This window comes from Danio rerio, chromosome 5, assembly GCF_052040795.2.
Source record: "Danio rerio strain M-AB ecotype USA chromosome 5, GRCz13ab, whole genome shotgun sequence".
NCBI classification, from domain to species: domain Eukaryota; kingdom Metazoa; phylum Chordata; class Actinopteri; order Cypriniformes; family Danionidae; genus Danio; species Danio rerio.
Genome location: NC_141025.1, coordinates 12779182 through 12800101, shown reverse-complemented (window position 1 = coordinate 12800101; position 20920 = coordinate 12779182). Strand labels below are relative to the sequence as shown.

The following is a 20920-nucleotide window of genomic DNA, read 5'->3' as shown; positions in this document are numbered from 1 at the left end:
AACAGTAATATTTTGCTACACATATTAGCAGCATTAGAATGTTAATTGTTCAAGCAGGAAGCAGGTGGTCGGCTCCGTCTTATTGCTAAGTCTACAGTGTAATACTATAGTCTCCAGTGAGCATCATTAATCAAACTGTCAGATGTGGCCATGAAAAACTTGAGCTTGTTAATTTTCTAATTTCAGTGCAGATGTTTTTTTTTTTTCTTCTTGTGGAATAATCAGGATGATTAATTGTTTAATAGCAGGCATGTATCCCCATGTGACGTCTTTATTTTGGCCTCTGGCAATTTTTGAAAAACTCTTGTTTGGAGGTAAATATGAACTCCAATTATTTATTGACATTGTCTTACACATTCATGGCCTTTTGTAAAATAAAAAAAAAAGTAGAAGAAACTTATGTTGTGCTTGTTGTTCCACCGGCAATTCAGTAGACATCTAACCACATAATCTAAAGCAAGTTAGGCATGAAGCCAAATATGACAGGATTCTGACCTGATGCACACCAAATTCTAATATTTCCTGATCATATCTACTGCTCAACAGTTATAGTCATTTTTTGAAACCATAACACCATTTTTACACAATTTTATAGAGACTTGAGAGTAATGGGTTACCAATGGATATTTTATATATTCAAGTAAGGAATTTGATTTCATATTCTCCTGTAAAAACATTAGGCATGCACCAAATATTCAGCCACCAAAAATTCATGGTGAAAGATTTTTATCACAGAAACAAAACTCCCAAACATTTGTTGCATATTTTAATAATTAATATTAATTTGATTGACTGTATAAAAATCTGTGGATATTATTGATGCATTTATTGGGTGAAATGACATGGCTACTTTTTACAGTAATAAGTCCCCAGCCCTAGAAGTGAAACCCATTGTTGCAATGTGCTAAATAAATATTTTCATAATTTGTAATGATTTATTCTTTGAAAGTTTAATATTATTTTATACAATAACTTAATTTTAGTAAGGCTAGTACGCAATCATAGCCATAAATCCAATGGTACTAAAATTGGCATAATTCATTTTGGTGTTTCGACCTTGTTTTCATTTGGGTGCACCCCTAAAAAGCACTCAGTTTAGGCCTGGTGAAAATCTGGTAAATTCAATAGAGCACTAATGTCCTTAAATAAATTTTTCGCTATTGAGTGATTTCAAACCATTAAGCTGCGGTCACACTGGGCTTTTCCTCCCATAGACTCCCATTCATACGCACACAAATAAGTCAGACTGGAAACGCAGGGTCATGCTTTAAGTTTCGCAGGTTGCTACAGTGCAAAGTTCAAGCTTGGAGAACTCTGACCTGCGAAATCGCATCACTTGACTGCATGAGACCAATTGAGGATCAAAACATGACTGCTGTGGACAGAAATTTAAAACATAGAGCAATCGCTCGCTTTTTTAATGTATAATAATCTTGTTTATTCGCGCCCCTTTTCGCAGTGCCGCACGACAGAATATCGCACACACAATCTCTAGTGTGACCACAGCTTTATGCGTTTCTTTCTTCTGTTCAACTCAAAAGAAGATATTTTCAAGAAAGCTGAAAACCTCTGTAAGCTGAAAAAATATGATATATATTTCCTTCTATGCTAATGAAGGACTACTGAGACATTCCAAGCATGGGATGGGTCCTCCTGGTGAGGCAGAGTTCCTCACAGCTCCGATACACATCTCTGCCATTTGCTTACAGTAACCATGTGCCTTTCTCCATACACAATTAATCTGCTCGTGTTCTTCTTTCAGATAACTTTGTCATGTTTGGTGTCATTTGACAGTTTATGACTTCAGTGTTGTAGTGATGAAATCAACAGAGACATTGATTAATTGTATTTCAATCTACAATATATTTACTATTGTTGGGTCATGGCCTGAGGAGAGTATGTTAATGTACTTCTCCCCCACTTCATCTCTTCAACTTTGTTCTCATGTTCAGCTGGTTTTGGGGGTTGGTTTTCACTTATGTTTGACAATGCTTTGCTCAGGGTATAATAGGGAAAGGTAACTGTTGATCTGGGAGAATGGCTTTTACTCTGCATCTCCCGCACACTGGTGCGTAGCCTCATATGCTAACAAAGGCAGTTTCACTGTCTTTGTTGCTCAGCAGTGCATATGTTACAGCTAATTTCTTTATACAGTATCTTAGTTTATTTCATTCTAATGTCTGTATATTTGATCATGTAACTTAATAAACAACTTTGCCTGCTTTAAGACGTAGAGATTCTTTCTCTTTATCAATGATGATAACAACTTTAATGGAGTCAGATTAATTACAATGGAGTCAGATAAATAATGGATTTAAACACGCCATCCTTCAACTGCTTCCTGTTTCCGATTATTGGTTCAGAATAGCAGCGCAAGCTTCAAGCCTTACACCTCCAACCATCCACAGTAGAAAAGGAAATACATTATGAAACATAACACATTTTCAGCATTCTTCAAAATATCTTCTTTAGTGTTCAACTGAAGTAAGAAACTCAATGACAGAATTTTCATTTTTGGACGAAATATCCATTTAAGCCAAAATAAATGAAAGAATAAATATATAATGATATTTTAGATAGTTTAAAATCTAAATCTGGTGTACGTTTTCATTGACTACACATGTGGCACAATATGAATAATCACAAAAATTGAATTGTGTGATGGGACTGCTATTAAAAAAAAAATGAAAATAGTTATCTGTGAACAGTTTATTCACATTTGAATTTTCGGAGTACAACAGGGGTGTCCAAACTCGGTCCTGGAGGGCCGGTTTTCTGAAAAGTTTAGCTTAACTTCCTTCAACACACCTGCCTGGAAGTTTCTAGTATACCTAGAAAGAGCTTAATTAGCTTCATCAGGTGTGTTTAATTTGGGTTGGAACTAAAATATGTAGGACACCGGCCCTCCAGGACCGAGTTTGGACACTCCTGGTGTACAACAATCATTATCGTACATCTGTACAACATATGCTTTGATTTAAATGTATTCATTAAAATTTGCCAAATTCTGTGACATTTCACAATATACTGAACATTATAATTTTAGATTGGATTCTGATATCCCATTCTTATTTACTGCATTGCGTAAATCAAAAGACCTTAAAGGGATAGTTCACTCGAAAATGAAAATTCTGGCAAAATTTACTTACTCTACATTTGTTTGAGTTTCTTCTGTTAAACACAAAAGAAGATATTTTGAAGAAAGATAAAATTCAGTAACTTCCATAGTAGTTGTTTTTCCTACTATGGAAGTCAATGGTTACATATTTTCAGCTTATTCAACAGAGGAAAGAAACTTCGGTTTATAACCACTTGAGGATGAGTACATTTTCAATTGAGCTATCCCTTTATCCTCATGTATATTTTTTAATTAAAGCACAATAACATTTACTGTGTAACTTATTATGCTACAAATTGTCTTGAACTAACCACATCTGTTAGCAAAGTCAGAAAAAAAGAGAAACATCCTCAATTATAAAGCTACATAAAATCACATTTACTTTATTAAATTATTACACCTCTTACATGCAGATTATCACATAAATCAGATCTCACACTGGGTGTGAGGGGTGCTGTCATCATCTGAGGTGCTTTCGGTTTGTTTCCATGAGTGTTTTAAGCATGAAGCAACAAAGCGATGACTCTTTCTGGAATCCCACCCGATGATAAAATTAGCCAGGTTATGTTGTCATCTTAGTATGACGAGCAAAGAAAAAGAAAATGGGCGGACTGTTTGACAAGATGTTCGTCACTGATGAGGTAAAAAATAGATACTACACACATATATGCAGTGTAAAGTCTTTTTCAAGTCGTTATGATTGTGCACCACTCAGAATATTGTTCATTTTGGCCTATCGGGACCCCTGAGAAGAGTCGCAAGAAATGTCCTTCATTACTCGAAGCTGGTTTGCTGGCGTCATATTGGCAGCAGTTCTGGTGGGCTTTCACCATAGCAGTATTTCGCCTGTGGGTTCCTGTAGGTGTTTTCATGTTGGACGCTCTGAAACAAGAGAACAGCAAGTGTGATTTAGTTCTGCCCATGGTGACCAGCTGAGATTTATTAGCACAATAATCAGTTATTTGGACATGAATTCTGGTGTGGAATAAGGCTGCACAATATACATTTTTAAATTATTGTTATTGCAATAATAGTACACTCAAATAAGTACTTTAGCTGCTTTTTTTTTTCAAACTACTTGTGTAAATGAGTTAAAGCAACACAGTTCTTAAGTTTTTTTTTTGCAGACAACTTAATTGTTTTATGTTCAATTCACTTAAATTTGTAAAAACAATTAAGTTAACTTAATTGATTTGTGTTGGGACAACATAAATTTTTTACAACATTTTTTACAGTGTATATTAGGGCTGCACAATAGATCGTTTCAGCATCGATATCACAATGTGCGCATCTGCAATAATCACATCGCAGGATTTACAATGTTGAGTCTGGATTATAGTAAACAAAAAACACAGGAGTTTTCGAGTCACTGCTAAGATTAAACATAATAAAGTGAAGGTTTATCATATGAATGTGTTTTTAAGGCCTGTGACGGAGTATTTCAAGAGAGATTAAAACTTCTGAGCACAAGAAATTATCACTAATGGAGGCTTAACAAAGATTAATTGCATTTAATTATTTTGTTGAATGTGATAGTATTAATTTACATTAACAAAAAAAAAAAAATTCTTAGAATTAAACAAGATTATTTTAAGGAAAATCCCGCTTAATTTTGAACTTATTTTTGAACGTATATTTTTTTTTAAATATTTGGACTACAAACTAGGCAAACCTAAGTAATTTGCATTGTGATTACTCAATTTCTGTACCTAAATGCTAGGGATGCCCAGATCAGGATTTTAGCAGCCAATACTGAGTACAGATACCAAGTACAGATTCTCGTGCTTTAAGCTTTATATAACTTTGCCATTGCATATTTTGCAATTCCAGCATTATGGATGTGACATCTGCGGTGTAAATTTAAAACATAATTGACAGAGAAAGAATATGCTAACATTATGAAACATCTGCTTATATTTTCCTGAACAACTGACCACAGTTATAAAAAAAATCAATCTGTAGACATGTTTTGTATTTTAAATGAGGAAAATAAACAAACAAATAAACAAAATGGATGTGACCAAAAAAAGTCTGAGTTTACAGTCTACAACATGCTTAGTTAAAAATCTGTGAATTAAATTGCACCACCCAAAATAAATAATGATAATCAAAGCATAAGAGTTGGCTCACTATAGAACAAAAAATATTTATTTAATTTTATGGATATATATGAGTGAGATAGAGGTCTTTTTGCGGTACAAGTCAATGTCTGCATCAATCTGAGCAGTGTGCTGTGTTCTGCTGTCCCCATGACTGTTATTAGTTGTATTCCCAGACTTGTATTTCACCAGTCTGGCAGTGCCTGCATACTGTTTTTTCTTTGTCTGTCACTTTTTCTCCTTTCTCATATCTTTTTAGAAAGAAACCGAAATGCTTCCACACAAACGATTTAAAACCCACTTTAGGTTCGATCACTTCCAGTTTTTTTTCTTCCCCGTTAAGTAGCACAATCCATTTCCGCATTACTGGATCTGTAGTGACAACAGACCTCAAAGGATGATGGCCACGCCTGGGCTGATAGGATAGCCCATGTACAGTAGTTCCCGCTACCTCCTGTTCGCTTCATTCGCCTAAGCAACTTTTCTCAGAAGACCTATAGTTTTATCGAGTCATGCGACTACTGTAATATTGAAGAAAAATTGCTATTGCGGTATGACGGTATTTACAATACTGTTACATCCATAGTGAAAACTTTTTTTTCACAGCATGGTTGACATTTGTGACATGAAATTGCTCCTCTATATATGAGATCTCGCCTTACCTAATAAAATAAATTAAGAATGTTGCATACATATAATGGTCAGAAACAGCTTTACAAAAAATAATAGATAAAAAAAAGGTTAGAAAAACTACTAAAAATCCAATTTGGAAACATTGCTCACGTGTTGTAGCGATGCAGATCCATAAGCTGGAGCGTGCACGTGCATCCTCCTCCGCTTGTAGACGAATACTTGAGATCGGCCAGATCAGAGTTCAGATAGAGTCGTGTAATTTGATTATCGGTCGATACCGATCTCTTGCCGATTAATCGGAACTTCCCTACTAAATACTTTAAAATACCTACATACAGCTCCCTAGAAAAAGTCAAATAAAGAATTGAAACCAGCTGGCGAAACTCTATTCATATCGCAATGTTTATTGCAAAAAGTTCAAATTACGCAATGTCAAATTTTTACAAAATCGTGAAGCCCTAGTTTATATGGAATTTCAATATTGCAGTGAAGTGCAATACATTTAATTAATTTAACGTGCTGTTAGGTAAACCTACAGCTGAAAATAAATACTAATGCCGGGAGATGAGAAGAAAATTAAATGGGAAAAAAAAGAATCAATAAGAATCAGAATTTCTGATGAGGTTTTCAGTCAATCGTAATGTTTTGTCAAGTTATGCACGATTTTAGCCCTGTTTTTTGCTCGTTGGTTTTGTGAAATCGCCGACAAAGGCAAATCGGTGCTCAGTCACACGAGTAACAATGACACAGTGTGAATTATCAAAAACGAGATCAGAGAGAATTGACAATGCGTTGCAGACACGAAATGCCCATGAAATATTTGGAGTGCTAAATATCTGAACCTGTTGCCGTGTAAAAAAGTTCTGACTAAAAAAAACACATCAGTGATGAACTACAGTCAAAGAGACCAAGATAAAGCTCAGTGAAGAGTTCGGGTAGGAGCTATAAACCACAATATCAAAATAAATAAGCTTTACAATAACAGTATTGTTTTTAAATGAGATGTATAATCACAACAGAAACAAAAAAAAAACAATTATGCTTGATCAGCCGCACCAGCAGACCTCCACATTTACTGAACGCACAATATTTGTTTCCCTGCTGCTTTACAAACATTTCCTCCTCCATAATCTCCTTTTTTCCCGCCCTTTTGATTTAAATAAGCGTTCAGCACACACACCATTTGAATGACAGATTATTTCAAATATTTATTGCACCCTTTCCAGACTCGCATGTGTTCTTGAGTCATCCTATGACTTCTCGTGTGCGTTTGTGAGCCAGACAAAGTTGTAGGTGACTGTTTTATAGTCATACAGTGTGTATCCTCATGTCATAGATCCATCATGCAGTATGAACACTGCAGCTACTGAAAGCTACCCTAGATAGTCATACAGTGTGAAAACCACGGTGATACAAAGGTTATGAAAATCATGCAGCGTTAGGGCCTGGCGATTTGGCCTAACATCAAAATCTCGATTAATTGAACATTTTTAACACGATTAATGAATGATATATATATATATATATATATATATATATATATATATATATATATATATATGTATAAATTTTTAACCTTCATACTTCACTGACAAGGTTTGTACAGTAAATATGCTCACATTTTACATTTGATTATTTATTAAACATCAACATTGAACAACTGAAATTAAAACACACATTGCCTTAAACAAACAGTTAATTTTTCCTTATAAAAAGTGTAAATAATTAACTTAAACAAAATGAACAAAACAAAATAAATTATTTTCAGTGCTTTTCATATAAAAAAAGTAGAAAATAAGCAGTATCACTTCTAAATAAAATAACTCTTGTATACCTGTAAATAATACTTTAAACAGTGCATTTTTTTTGTTTCATCTATAAACAAATATTTTAATTGTAAATAATGATTCAAATCATTCCGCTGTAATGACCCTAGATTAATAAAAGGACTAAGCCGATAAGAAAATTAATAAATAATTTGAATGTAATGGAAAATACGCCGTGTCAAGGTATCTCTGGCGCAGTTTACAATCGCATCATCAATTTAGTGCATAGTAAGGCTCAAGAATGGGTTCATCAGACTTTAAAGGCTGATTTATACATCTGCACTGAGTGATCGGCATGACCAACGGTGCTTACCATGAGCGTAGTCATGCACTTATACTTAAGCATGTTGTTTATGTTGCTCTGCAATAACACTTACGTAACGCTAACTGGCAGCAGGTTTTTATGTTCCTCTATGTCGAGTTTCTTCACGATGGTTTGGCTTTTTCTGAATGCTACCTTAATGTACAAGAAGCTAAAACTTGCACATTTTAGAGGCGGGAAAAGGCAGACGTGGAACATCTTTAATCATAGGGTAAACACAAAACAGCTCCTCCACAGGACTCCACACTAGAGGTGTGAACCTACACTAGTCGGTTACGATTATCATGCCATCGATTCGGTTCAATTCGATATTTCGGTGCATCACGGTGCATTGACGGTGCTTTCCATACACAGTTTTATATTTTCTTCACAGCAGCATTTCTTGTATTAAAATGTATGAATATATTTATATACTATTTGTAATACAATTTTGTCATTTAATACAAACAGTCAGATATATAAACTGTAACTTTAAACAAAACGAGCATTTAGCAAATAATATAAACAAATATAAATATCCAGCTCAATTTCTGATCCTTGTCTAGTTCTCTTACACCCCTTTATTGGTCACACCCTCAAAAAAAGGGTGTGCTCTTCACAGATGAGTGACACTGAGCGGCAGGCGGCAGCGGCGATCTCACTGCTGATGTATGATACACAATGGAGAAAACTCTGCAGACACGCGCTCATTTCTGGATGTAAAAGTAACGATGTAAAACAGCCGAGAAGAGAAGAAAAGCCACGCCAGCAGGTCAAATGGGCCACTGTGTGTGGCTGTGTGAGAAAGAGAGAGAGAGAGAGAGAGAGAGAGAAAGAGAGAGAGAGAGAGAGAGAAAGAGAGAGAGAGAGAGAGAGATGGAGTAGGCTACTTTCATTCTCTCGATCTCAGTGAAATAGGGGCTATTGTTGTATATGTCAGTGAAAGACTGATCCAGCAAACACACACAGTGAAATTGTGCACAGTTATGAGTTTTAAGTAGTTAAAGCGCTGTAAATACGCGCGATCGCCTCCCTCGCGACAGAGCGCATATGAGGTAAATGATGTCAGTAATAACCGGTTATGATTATTACTGAACCGATACAGAATTGTCCGCGTCTGCATCGCAGTGCACCGAAAAAACTATTATTTTTGACACCCCTACTCCACACTTGTAAAAAATCTTTCAAGGATTAGGATGCTGATAACCATTAAATGCATCATTACCGTCTTGTGAAAAGGGTCAATAACCCAACTTTTTAAAAGAGCTTTTTAAGGACTTCCGGTATAGCAATGAAGGAGTAAGGTGCGTGGAAGAAGGGCTCCCAATCTACTTTATTAAATTAAACCTGCTAAACGCTAAATATTTCCAGTTACTGTTAATTGATTTGTTTAGAACATTATCGGCCAAAATATGAGTAATTCTAAGCCGAAGCAAGCTCATCCTTCAGCTCCACCGACAACGAGATCTACCACGAGCATCGCTAGCAAGTTAGCAACCATGGCCGCCGCCGCCTCCAGTGCTGAAAAACAGGTCACGTCAGAAACTTTTGAATCCGTATCCATAGACCTGTTGATTTCTGAATTAACTAAAAGAGCTTTTTAAACTGGGTTATATCCTGGGCTATTGTCATAAACCCTGGTAAAGGTAAACATTTTGCTAGTAGGTGGCGGCAAGACTTTATTTTAATGAGTGATTAATTTCAATGATTTGTTCAAAATGGCTGAATCATTCAGAAATTAAGCAAGTCGTCATGAATGGATCATTGAATCATTGACCTTATTTCATCACAAATAGATTAATTCAGGAGCATCATGTACATGAAATATATGCATTGTTGTCTTTAATGTATCAAAGATTTTGCCTAAAGTAGTTTGAACTTCACATTAAGCAAAAAATGTTAAATGTTGTAAGTCAAATTGTTAAAGTCGTTCCTTTTTATCCCAATTTATATATATATATATATATATATATATATATATATATATATATATATATATATATATATATATATATATATATATATATATAAAGTTCAGTGAACTCCAGCATGAAATATTGTTGTAACATGTAATTGCATGTTTTGGGGAAAAGAGTCCTGGTGTATCTCAGTGGATGACTTCAAGATTGCCTAGCCTAAGAAAACATTATTAAAAGAAAAAGAAAAAATATATATGTTTTGGTGCATCTTGAGAGTCTAGACGGTGACTCTTGTTGAAATAGAAATATGCAGCTTTTAAATTTTTTTTTAAACATGTTTGCTCAGCCAGAGTTGCCTCGAAGTGCAACGTGCATGACATTACAGTAAAAGACATGTCATGAATGCAAACCAGCAGCCAAAATTGGGTCTTGTATGCTCATTTTTGTTGAGTCCAGTTTTGCGCTTATGGAGATACATCAACTTTAAACTCTGCTTTAAAGTGTGCCACACTCACCTGTGAGGAAGTTCGACACTTGGCAAGACACAGCTCAAAGTGATCTTCCACTGCAGTGAAGAGGTTTTGAAAGCCTTCTGCAGCTCGGTTTAGAAAACGCTCCAAAAGAGGTTGCTGATGGGAAGAGAGCAGGAGAGTTCACAAGGGAGTTTCCAACAACAGTGGCCTGATTTTGCATTCCGGTTAAGTGACACATATCTGGTGATCAACAGCTCGCTATTGCTTTTTTGCTAAATAAAAAAACACAGCATTTATTTCTAGCTGTTTTTTTTTTTTTTTTACAGATTTACATGATTTTTACATGATGAACTTATGGGAAAAAAAATAAAAATATGCAGCTTAAGTTCCTGTGAATTTTCTTTTAAAAATATTTCCCAAATGATGTTTAACAGAGCATGGCATTTTTATAACAGTATTTCTTATAATATTTTTTCTTCTGGACAAAGCTTGTTTGTTTTATTTTGTCTAGGATAAAAGCAGTTTTTTTTTGTTGTTTTTTTTTTAACAATTTTAAAACAACTGTAAAGTCAATATTATTATATTTATTCTTTTTTTGATTGTCTACAGAACAAACTATCTTTATACAAAGACTTGCCTAATTTAAGCCTTTAAATCGCACTTTAAGCTGAATACTAATATCTTGAAAAATATCTAGTAAATGAATATGAGTCTATAAATTGGTATGAATAATTTCAGGCTTGGCAGTACATATAGAAGAGTCCAAGAGTGATCAAATCCTTTCCTTAAAAATATCTCTAAGTTTAGTCATGGAATCTAATTTTTTTTTTCATTTTTGCAACTTCAGAAGTTGCAACATGTTTCTGCAGTTACACTCACAAAACGGAAGAAACAAACCACAGTGAGTCTCCACACTTTTGAAGTGCCATTTACAAAAGATACTATTATATGACACTGCAAGTGACCTAATGACTGACACATGGTCTTTGACACAAGTATAAGATGGAAAAATAGTAAATAGTTCCACTTTCATAGGAACTTTCACAGACCCCAAATGAGTTAACTCAAATGAGTTGCATTACTCTGGCAGACAAAAGTATTTAAAAGACAAAAAAAGAATGTACAGTTTACCCAACATTACATTACTTTTGGACAGGCTCACATTTTTTTAAAATGTTGTGATTAATTGCTGAAGCTTTTATCACGGATTTGACCTGAGCTGCAAAATAAGCTACTTTAACGGGTATAATAACCAAAAAGTACTTAATGTATTTATTTATTCATACATGCTATGTGTAAACAAATGTATCAACAACATTAAATTACAAAAGCATAATAAAGTACAATGTGTAACACTATAACATTATAAAATGTTAGTTAATGGATTTAACTCAACATTGGGAAAAAAAAAATTATTGTAGTAATTAGTTAAAGAAAACCAATTAGGACTGATTAATCAAATTATGACTGTTTTCAAAGCATTATTAGGTATTAAGAACTTTAACATAACCTAGGATTAATAAAAATATTTAGTAGTTTTCATCACAAGTTTATTTCAATTAACTATTATTAACTATTGGAGCCTTATTGCACTTTTTAAATGTATAATAGCCCTATAAATAGTCAAAACATTTTCTAACAATATTCCAGCATGTTGTAGGCCAGATTAACAAAGGACAAAGTTAATGTGCAAACTATTAAGCTAACCAATAAAGACCTTTGGTGCAGTTATGAACACCACTGCAAATACAATGTCAATATTCATTTAAATAATAAAGATTTATTCACCTCCATCAGAGATGAAACCTTTAATCAACGTTTACATTTTAAATAAGTGGCAAGAGGAGTGGGATGCATTGGAAAATAATTAATTACATGAAATCCAACCTGAAATCTCAAACAGAATTTTAGGATATTCTAAGACTAGATTTGATCATAGATTTGACTAGATGGTGATTTTTACCAGATGTCATATTGGATATACAAGATTAGCCCACGCCTTTTTATTTAAAGATGAAGACCCCACTCAATGTTTGTTCTGCATAACTCCTCTTACTGTAAAACATATTTTACTGGACTGTCCTGCTTTTATGAAATGAACTCTCTTAAGGACACTTTTAGCAAAGTGACACCAGAATTTTTTTTTTTTAATTCTTATCATGTATTAACACTAGAAATCTTATTCAACTTGTGTATTCATTTGTTTGTTCTTAATTGTTTATTTATTATTGAAATGTTCTTGCCATGAAAATAGCCTTGGTTGCTGACATGGCAATTAATAAAAAATACATTACATTAATATTTATTCATTATACTTTGAAGTACCCGAGATGCAAACATTTTGCATGTTCATTATTACAATGCATTCACTGGCCACTTTATTAGGTACACCTGTCCAACTGCTTGTTAACGCAAATTTCTAATCAGCCAATCACATGGCAGCAACCCAATGCCTTGAAGCTGCGGTCACACTGGACTTTTCTCTCCATAGACTTCCATTAATATGCACGCGAATGCGTCAAACCGGAAACGCAAGGTCATGCGTTAAGTTTCGCAGGTTGCTGCGGTGCAAAGTTCAAGCTTGGTGAACTCTAACCTGTGAAATCACATCACTTGACTGCATGAGACCAATCAAGGATCAAAACATGACCTCTCTGGACAGAAATTTAAAACATGGAGCAATCGCTCGCTTTTTTAAATGTCTAAAGCTTGTTTAATCCCGCCCCTTTTCGCAGCGCTGCACAACAGAACATTGCATATACTCAAACTCTAATGTGACCACAGCTTTAGGCATGTAGACATGGTCAAGACAATCTGCTGCAGTTCAAACTGAGCATCAGAATGGGGAAGACAGGTGATTTTAGTGACTCTGAACGTGGCATGGTTGGTGTTGGCAAATAGGCTGGTCTGAGTATTTCAGAAACTGTTGATCTACTGGGATTTTTACACACAACCGTCTCTAGGATTTACAGAGAACGGTCAGAAAAAAAGAAAATATCCAGCGAATGTCAGTTCTGTGGGCGCAAATGCCTTGTTGAGGTCAGAGGGGAATGGCCAGACTTTTTTGAGCTGATAGAAAGATAACAGTAACTCAAATAACTACTCGTACAACAGAGGTATGAAGAAGAACATCTCTAAATGCACAACACGTCGAACCTTGAGGCAGATGGGCTACAGCAGCAGAAGACCACGCTGGATGCCACTCCTCTTAGCTAAGAACAGGAAAATGAGGCTACAATTCTCACAGGCTCACCAAAATTGAACAATAGAAGATTTGAAAAGTGTTTTCTGGTCTGATGAGTCTCAATTTCTGCTGTGACATTTGGGGATGGTATTTGGCGACAACAAGAATTTGGCGACAACAACATAAAAGCATGGATCCATCCTGCTTTGTATCAACGGTCAGGCTGGTGGTGTAATGGTGTGAGGGAAATTTTCTTGGCACACTTTGGGCCCATTAGTACCAATTGAGCATCGTGTCAACGCCACAGCCTGTTGCTGACCATGTCCATCCCTTTATGACCATAGTGTTCCCATCTTCTGATGGCTACTTCCAGCAGGATAATAATTTCATAAAACGAGAATCATCTCAGACTGTTTTCTTGAAAATGACAATGAGTTCACTGTACTCAATTGCCCTCCACGGTGACCAGATCTCAATCCAATAGAGCATCTTTGAGATATGGTGGAACGAGAGATTCGCATCATGAATGTGAAGCCAACAAATCTGCATCAACTGTGTGATGCTATCATATCAATATGGACCAAAATCTCAGACGAATATTTCCAGTACCTTGTTGCATCTATGGCACGAAGGACTAGGGCAGTTCTGAAAGCAAAACCAGGTCCAACTCGGTACTAGTAAGGTGTACCTAATAAAGTGGCCGGTGAGTGTATATTCAATTAATGAAAATACTTTTGGATCCTGATTCTAGTACAAAACATCCCAGTCATCCATTTTTCTGGATTGTTTATGAAGTAAGAAAAGAAACAAAAATATGTTGTTTAAAGTACCTTGTCTGGTTGGAGGCAGCAGGAAACGCAGTACTCGTAGATGCTACAGCAGCCATTGGCCAGACAGCTTTTACACACATACTGGCTCGAGCTGGGAGCATTAACATTACAACATCCGTTCACCAGTAAATCCTTCCGCTCGCACACGTAACCTGAGGAGAAAGAAAGCGTATATAGACACAAATCCAAAAAAAGTCACGCATTAAAGCATGTTTTGGTTAGAGAATCGTTGTGTCCCTGTTCCCGACAATTGTAGTTGTTGATTTTATTCATATGCGAGCTGTCATTATCAGGAAGAAAACAAACAAAAAGTCCAAAAGCACTAGCTCTGTTTCCATCCAAAGATGCGAATTAAATGTATGCGCAAAACTATAGTATTGCATAAAAACTTGCGAATGAAGCAGCGTCTAATGAGTAAAAAAGAACAAAATCGACACTTCCTGTGGAATTTGCATGTTCTCCCCATGTTGGCATGGGTTTCATCCAGGTGCTCCGGTTTCCCCCATAGTCCAAAGACATGCACTAAAGGTGAATTGAATAAGCTTAATTGGCTGTAGTGTATGAGTGTGTGTGTGTGTGTGTGTGTGTGAGAATGTGTGTGTGGATGTTTCCCAGAGATGGGTTGGGGCTGGAAGGGCATCTGCTGCGTAAAAACTGAGAGGGTGCTCGCTGCAGAGCCATTTGAGGAGAGCTGAGCTCCAGTGAGGGGGAGCATGAGCTGTCGCTCCTCCTCCTGTAAGCTGTTTTAATGCGTACACCAACCCCACCCCTAACCCTACCCCCAGTGACATCACTCGTAGAAGAAGTGCAAAAAAGGTGGAGCTCAAGCTTAAGCTCCCCCTCGCTGGAGCTCAGCTCTCCTCAAATGGCTCTGCAGCGAGCACCACTTGTAAAAACTTGCTGGATAAGTTGGCGGTTCATTCCGCTGTGGTGACCCCTGATTAATAAAGGGACTAAGTCGACAAGAAAATTAATTAATGAATGTATGAGTGTCTTAACAGTACTGTGTTGCGGCTGGAAAGGCATCTGCTGCATAAAACATATTCTGCAATAGTTGGTGGTTCATTCCGCTGTGGCGACTTCTGATAAATAAGGGACTATGTCGAAGGAAAATGAATGAATGAATGAATGGCTGTATTGTATAGGATGACATGAGACACCTTTACTACTGTTTTTTCATTAAAAATCTTTAAATAAATGTAAAAACTACTGGCCTAACCATTTAACGAGTTATCACTTAGATGAAATCAAGTTTTGCCCTACGTTTTTATTTCATTGTTTTAAATACATTGCACTTGGATTTACAACACAGTGAACAGACTCGCACAATTCACTTTCAACAGCTTTATTTTGGCGAGTAGTTGTCTTATTCACTCACCCAGCTCATCAGTGAGAAGGCTCTTTCCCTGAATAGAGTTTCTGCACTGCGAGATCTGCCGGCTGCTGTTGCCCAGGATGAACTTAACCTTCCACTGGATGTGGTGGTCTGAGTCCCTCGCCTCCAGGAGAGTCCGATCACGGATCGTTCGCTCCTCCTGTACATGAAAGATTCAAATTAAGAAGCCAAGTGGAAAATAGACACATGCAATATGTTGACATTTTGGATTTAATTAGTGTTTATTTTTATATGTGGGCATCAGTCTGATTAAAACTCTTTTTGATCCTAGAAATAATATTGTTCTGTATTAGTCATTTTAAAGCAGGGGTCACCAAACTTGTTCCTGGAGGGCCGGTGTCCTGCAGATTTTAGATCCAGCCCTAATCAACTCACCTGCACAAGGTAATCAAGGTGTTACTAGGTATACTTGAAACACCCAGGCAGGTGTGTTGAAGCAAGTTAAAGCTAAACCCTGCAGGGACACCGGCCCTCCAGGACCGAGATTGATGACCCCTGTTTTAAAGTGTCAGTCTTGGAAAAGTCCATAACAGCTGGCCTTTACACAGTTCAATTATGTTTACAATTATACTGCCTGCATTTTGGGAAGAAAAATAAGTTAAGCCCGTATTTGGAACTGTCATCACAAGAATACAATTTTTACATTTGATTATACAATATACTCCATTAAAACCATAAAATGCTTTTCATTTTTATCTTTACTTCACTCACTGTTTTTATCAATGCTTCCGATTGATTTATTATATTTTATTTTGCTGATTATATTATTTTTTCTTAATTATATACTTATTTAACTCATTTCAAACCATCTAAATCAGACATCAAATAGAGCTATTCATTTCATCTGATGAAAGTTTACTCAAGATCGCAAATAAAATATGGCCATGTCAGTATATTTTGTAATATGATGCAGGCCTATTACACAATATTTAAGAAAGTTGTGTTGCTGTTTTGTTTGGCTTGAATAACAGCAGCTGTTAATTTTTCTAAAGATCAATATTATTAGCCCCTATATATATATATATATATATATATATATGTATATGTATATATATATATATATATATATATATATATATATGTATATATATATATATATATGTATGTGTATGTGTTTCTGATTGGCTACAGAACAAACCACTTTTATACAATGACTTGTCTAATTACCCTAACTTGCCTAGTTAACCTAATTAACCTAGTTAAGCCTTTAAATTGCACTTTAAGCTGAACAACAGTATCTTGCAAAATAAGTAGCAAAATACTGCCATCACGGCAAAGACTAAATAGTTTTGCTTACTAATTTATAACAAATAAATTTACTACGTTAAAAAAATCTCTCCGATAAGCAACACTTGGGGCTTTATTTTAACGATCTAGGCGCAAAGTCTAAATCGCAAGGCACATAAGCATTTAGGGCATGTCTGAATCCATTTATGCTATTTTAGGAACGGAAAAATATGATCTGTGCTGCGGCGAATGGTCTAACAGGGTTTTGCTTATTCTTTTAATGAGTTATGGGTGTGTTTTGAGCATAATGCGCATTTAAGAGTCAGTTGCATTGCGCCGTGGCGTATTTGCTATTTCAATGGTGGACTTTGTAAGTGGAAAAACTGAATGCTTCACTAGCGAGAAACCAGTTGAACAGAGCATCTGCAGCGCGAGGATAAAGAACAAGCCTCTTCCATTCGGCCTATTTACTTTACTTTTACTCTTTACTTTACTCCTTTACTTTTGTGAATAAGGAAACGGTTTGTACGCACTCCACTGAAGACATCTATTAGCCTACATATTTATTTTGTTCGATAAGCGCAAAGATTTGTTTCAAAACTATTTGTAAATTAGGCTTTAATTTCCAACAAATGAATAAACGAACAGTAATAATTAAGTTTGGTCAAAAAAATTAGTTTTATTTAAACTCGCATCCTATGCCCCATATGCTCCAAAACCTGACAGATGGACAAGTCTAAGCTTGTTTTAAAAAATGTTTGAAAATTAGTTGCACTGGTCTAAAAATAGCAACAAATCATGCAAAACACGTTGAGGTGCCTTATTGCACCGAGTGTATGATAGGGACCTTGAAATTTCACACTGAGGGCTAATAATTTTGACTATAATATATGAAGAGCTGAGATGCGAAAAACCTCTAAGAGCCATCGGAAACCAGTTGAACCTACATGACTGCTGTACATTAAAGAGACGTGCTTGATCTTCCTATACTTCAGCATTTTTATATATATATATATATATATATATATATATATATATATATATATATATATATATATATATATATATATATGTATGTATATGTGTGTATGTGTGTGTGTGTGTGTGTGTTTCTGATTGGCTACAGAACAAACCACTTTTATACAATGACTTGTCTAATTACCCTAACTTGCCTAGTTAACCTAATTAACCTAGTTAAGCCTTTAAATTGCACTTTAAGCTGAACAACAGTATCTTGCAAAATAAGTAGCAAAATACTGCCATCACGGCAAAGACTAAATAGTTTTGTTGACTAATTTATAATAAATAAATTTACTACGTTAAAAAAATCTCTCCGATAAGCAACACTTGGGGCTTTATTTTAACGATCTAGGCGCAAAGCCTAAATCGCAAGGCACATAAGCATTTAGGGCATGTCTGAATCCATTTATGCTATTTTAGGAATGGAAGAATATAATCTGTGCTGCAGCGAATGGTCTAACAGGGTTTTGCTTGAAAATTAGTTGCACTGGTCTAAAAATAGCAAAAAATCATGCAAAACACGTTGAGGTGCCTTATTGCACCGAGTGTATGATAGGGACCTTGAAATTTCACACTGAGGGCTAATCATTTTGACTATAATATATGAAGAGCTGAGATGCGAAAAACCTCTAAGAGCCATCGGAAATTTTTAGTCTAAAATTAGCATTTCTCTCTCCTCTCAAACCTACATGACTGCTGTACATTAAAGAGACGTGCTTGATCTTCCTATACTTCAGCATTATTGTGCCACAATTTTTTTTGTAGAGGTTTGTACAAAAACTCAACGCTAGGAGTAAAAAAAGGATAAACAAAAGATTATGATTTTCAATAAATAAATACAACATGGGACTTCAGGCACACAGACTAAAAGAGTGTACGTAATTCCTAGCATTTCTCTACAATGTTTATGTAAAGTTATTTTACAATAAAGGCAATGCAAATAAACTATTCTTTGTCATAAATGTGAAATGAACCTATACACAGGAGCCTGAGAAAATGCTCATTTTAAATATTCAGATGGCACTTAGAGGCTTTTGCATCTGAACTCTTCATATATTTAATATTTTGATATCATCTTTCTATAGTTCTTTAATAACATTAATATGGCACGATTTTATTTGTATTTTGAACCAAATAAATGCAGCCTTGTTGAGCGTGATATTTTTTCCTCCCTAGTGGAGACGCATCAGCAACGCAGCATCAGAAATGAGCTCTTCTTACACTAGTAGTCACCTGTTTGAGGGTGCTGCTGAGAAAGTAGATGAGCGACAATCCGAACACGACCCCCAGGACCCAACGCTTGCGCAGGAGCCGGCGCAACACCATGGAGGCGTTCTTCTGGATGTGCACCAGGTCCAGGTAACGTTAGATGTGTTGGAGATCTAAATATTCGGCGATCTCACACAGAGAGATCCAGCTGATTAAATTAACACAGCATCTTTTGCATGGCGAACCCACGCTGTCAGATTGGCCGTATTAATGTGTGGAATCGTGTTGTGTGACACCGTTATCCGACACAGGCCGCCTGTCGTTATCGATTGCCGTCGTAAGTTGGACAAACAGCGAGTTTTAGAAACATTTAACCCATTTTATGCGTTAAAAATTCTGGATGGAGACTTTAGCACTGATGCGAATCATTCTGACAGTTACACATTCAAAACAAACAAAGCCAGCTAACGTTACCGGAGCGATCGAAACATGCACGGCGTTTATTTAATAATCAAAGAATCCGGGTGGATATTCACGAATGCAGGGGTGTGATGCGATTCTCTGTCGAGTTCGTAATTCAATCTGTTTAAATATGACTACCAGAAATCAAGCCGCACAACAACAGCCCTCTCCGTGCGGAAATGCGGAGCAACGCCGCGCTGTGATTAGCTAGCTGGTCTTTGTGGGTACTTCCGGAAACAAAGCGGTTCACATCCGCTCTACAGTCACTGATTGATGCTTTAATTTTTCTGGCGTTTGTTAAAAGAAATAGCTCATAAAAAAGCGATTAGATAGTCGTTTATCGGTTTCCGTTAAAAGCTATGATGAAGGTAAGTTAAGATCATTCTGCTCTTTTACTAAAACATTTGGTCGCCATTTGAGCCGAACAATGTTCATCACTGAAAGACTCATTCATTCATGACTTGCTACAAAATTGTGGCAATATTAATTTGCTAATAGTAAATAATTTAGTAAAATACGATAGTTATTATTACGATATCACTGACATTAAATACTAAGAACATAGATAAATAGGTTTCTTTATTAAATATGTTACAATTGATACTAGAGTAACGTTAGAGCTATCTATCTATCTATCTATCTATCTATCTATCTATCTATCTATCTATCTATCTATCTATCTATCTATCTGTCGTTCTGTCTGTCTATCTATTGTTCTGTCTGTCTATCTATCTATTGTTCTATCTATCTGCCTGTCTGTCTCACCATCGTAATATTAAATTATTATTTAATAAAATAAGTAATTGACATGTCTTTTTTGCATCTGACACATTAAATATAGCATTTTAAAATACTGATTTATTTTAATATGTGAACAACAGCATGCAGAACGTCAGAACATCTTCACGCAGCTTCTTTTGACTGGTTAGTAAACCATTTAAAAGATGCCCCTCTCAACTCAAAAAGAGTGTTCAATGTGATCGGCCCCTGATGCTGCCAAACTTTAAATATATATATAAAAAATGTTTTAATCATTCAACTGATGCCATTAATTTGTTAAAACGCACCCTTTCAGTTAACGGTTAATCGGTTATTATGAGCATCAGTATTAGGTATATTCACCTTCGGCCCAAGGCTCTCTATGATTTTTTTTTTTTGGCCCTTCATGCAAAAAAGTTTGGCCATCCCTGGTTTTTGGGGTATGAATGCTCCTGGAAGAAAGT

The 20920-nt window shown here is 35.7% G+C and overlaps 2 protein-coding genes and 1 long non-coding RNA gene across 17 annotated transcripts in view; 2 read left to right on the top strand and 1 right to left on the bottom strand.

Moving 5' to 3' along the window:
• Positions 1–3475: 3475 nt before the first annotated feature.
• Positions 3476–19424, bottom strand: spring1 (SREBF pathway regulator in golgi 1). Its single transcript, NM_001020737.1, is given in 5 exon segments — positions 3476–4000; positions 10412–10525; positions 14384–14535; positions 15762–15918; positions 19260–19424. Coding segments are annotated over 5 exon segments (600 nt in total). The 5' UTR covers positions 19353–19424; the 3' UTR covers positions 3476–3916.
• LOC147843880 (uncharacterized) lies at positions 10692–14383 on the top strand. Its single transcript, XR_015490922.1, has 3 exons — positions 10692–12056; positions 12098–13123; positions 13160–14383. It is a non-coding gene; the product is annotated as an uncharacterized LOC147843880 (long non-coding RNA).
• rnft2 (ring finger protein, transmembrane 2) overlaps positions 19325–20920 on the top strand; it is a 30520-nt gene continuing 28924 nt past the window's right edge. For 6 of the 15 annotated variants that reach the window (XR_015490231.1, XR_015490236.1, XR_015490241.1 and 3 more), the window contains 1 exon segment: positions 19936–20065. Coding sequence is in view for 2 of the 15 variants with exons in the window: in XM_087251943.1 (XP_087108069.1) it covers positions 19351–19385 (35 nt within the window). In the remaining 13 variants the exon portion in view is untranslated. 15 annotated transcript variants of the gene reach the window in all.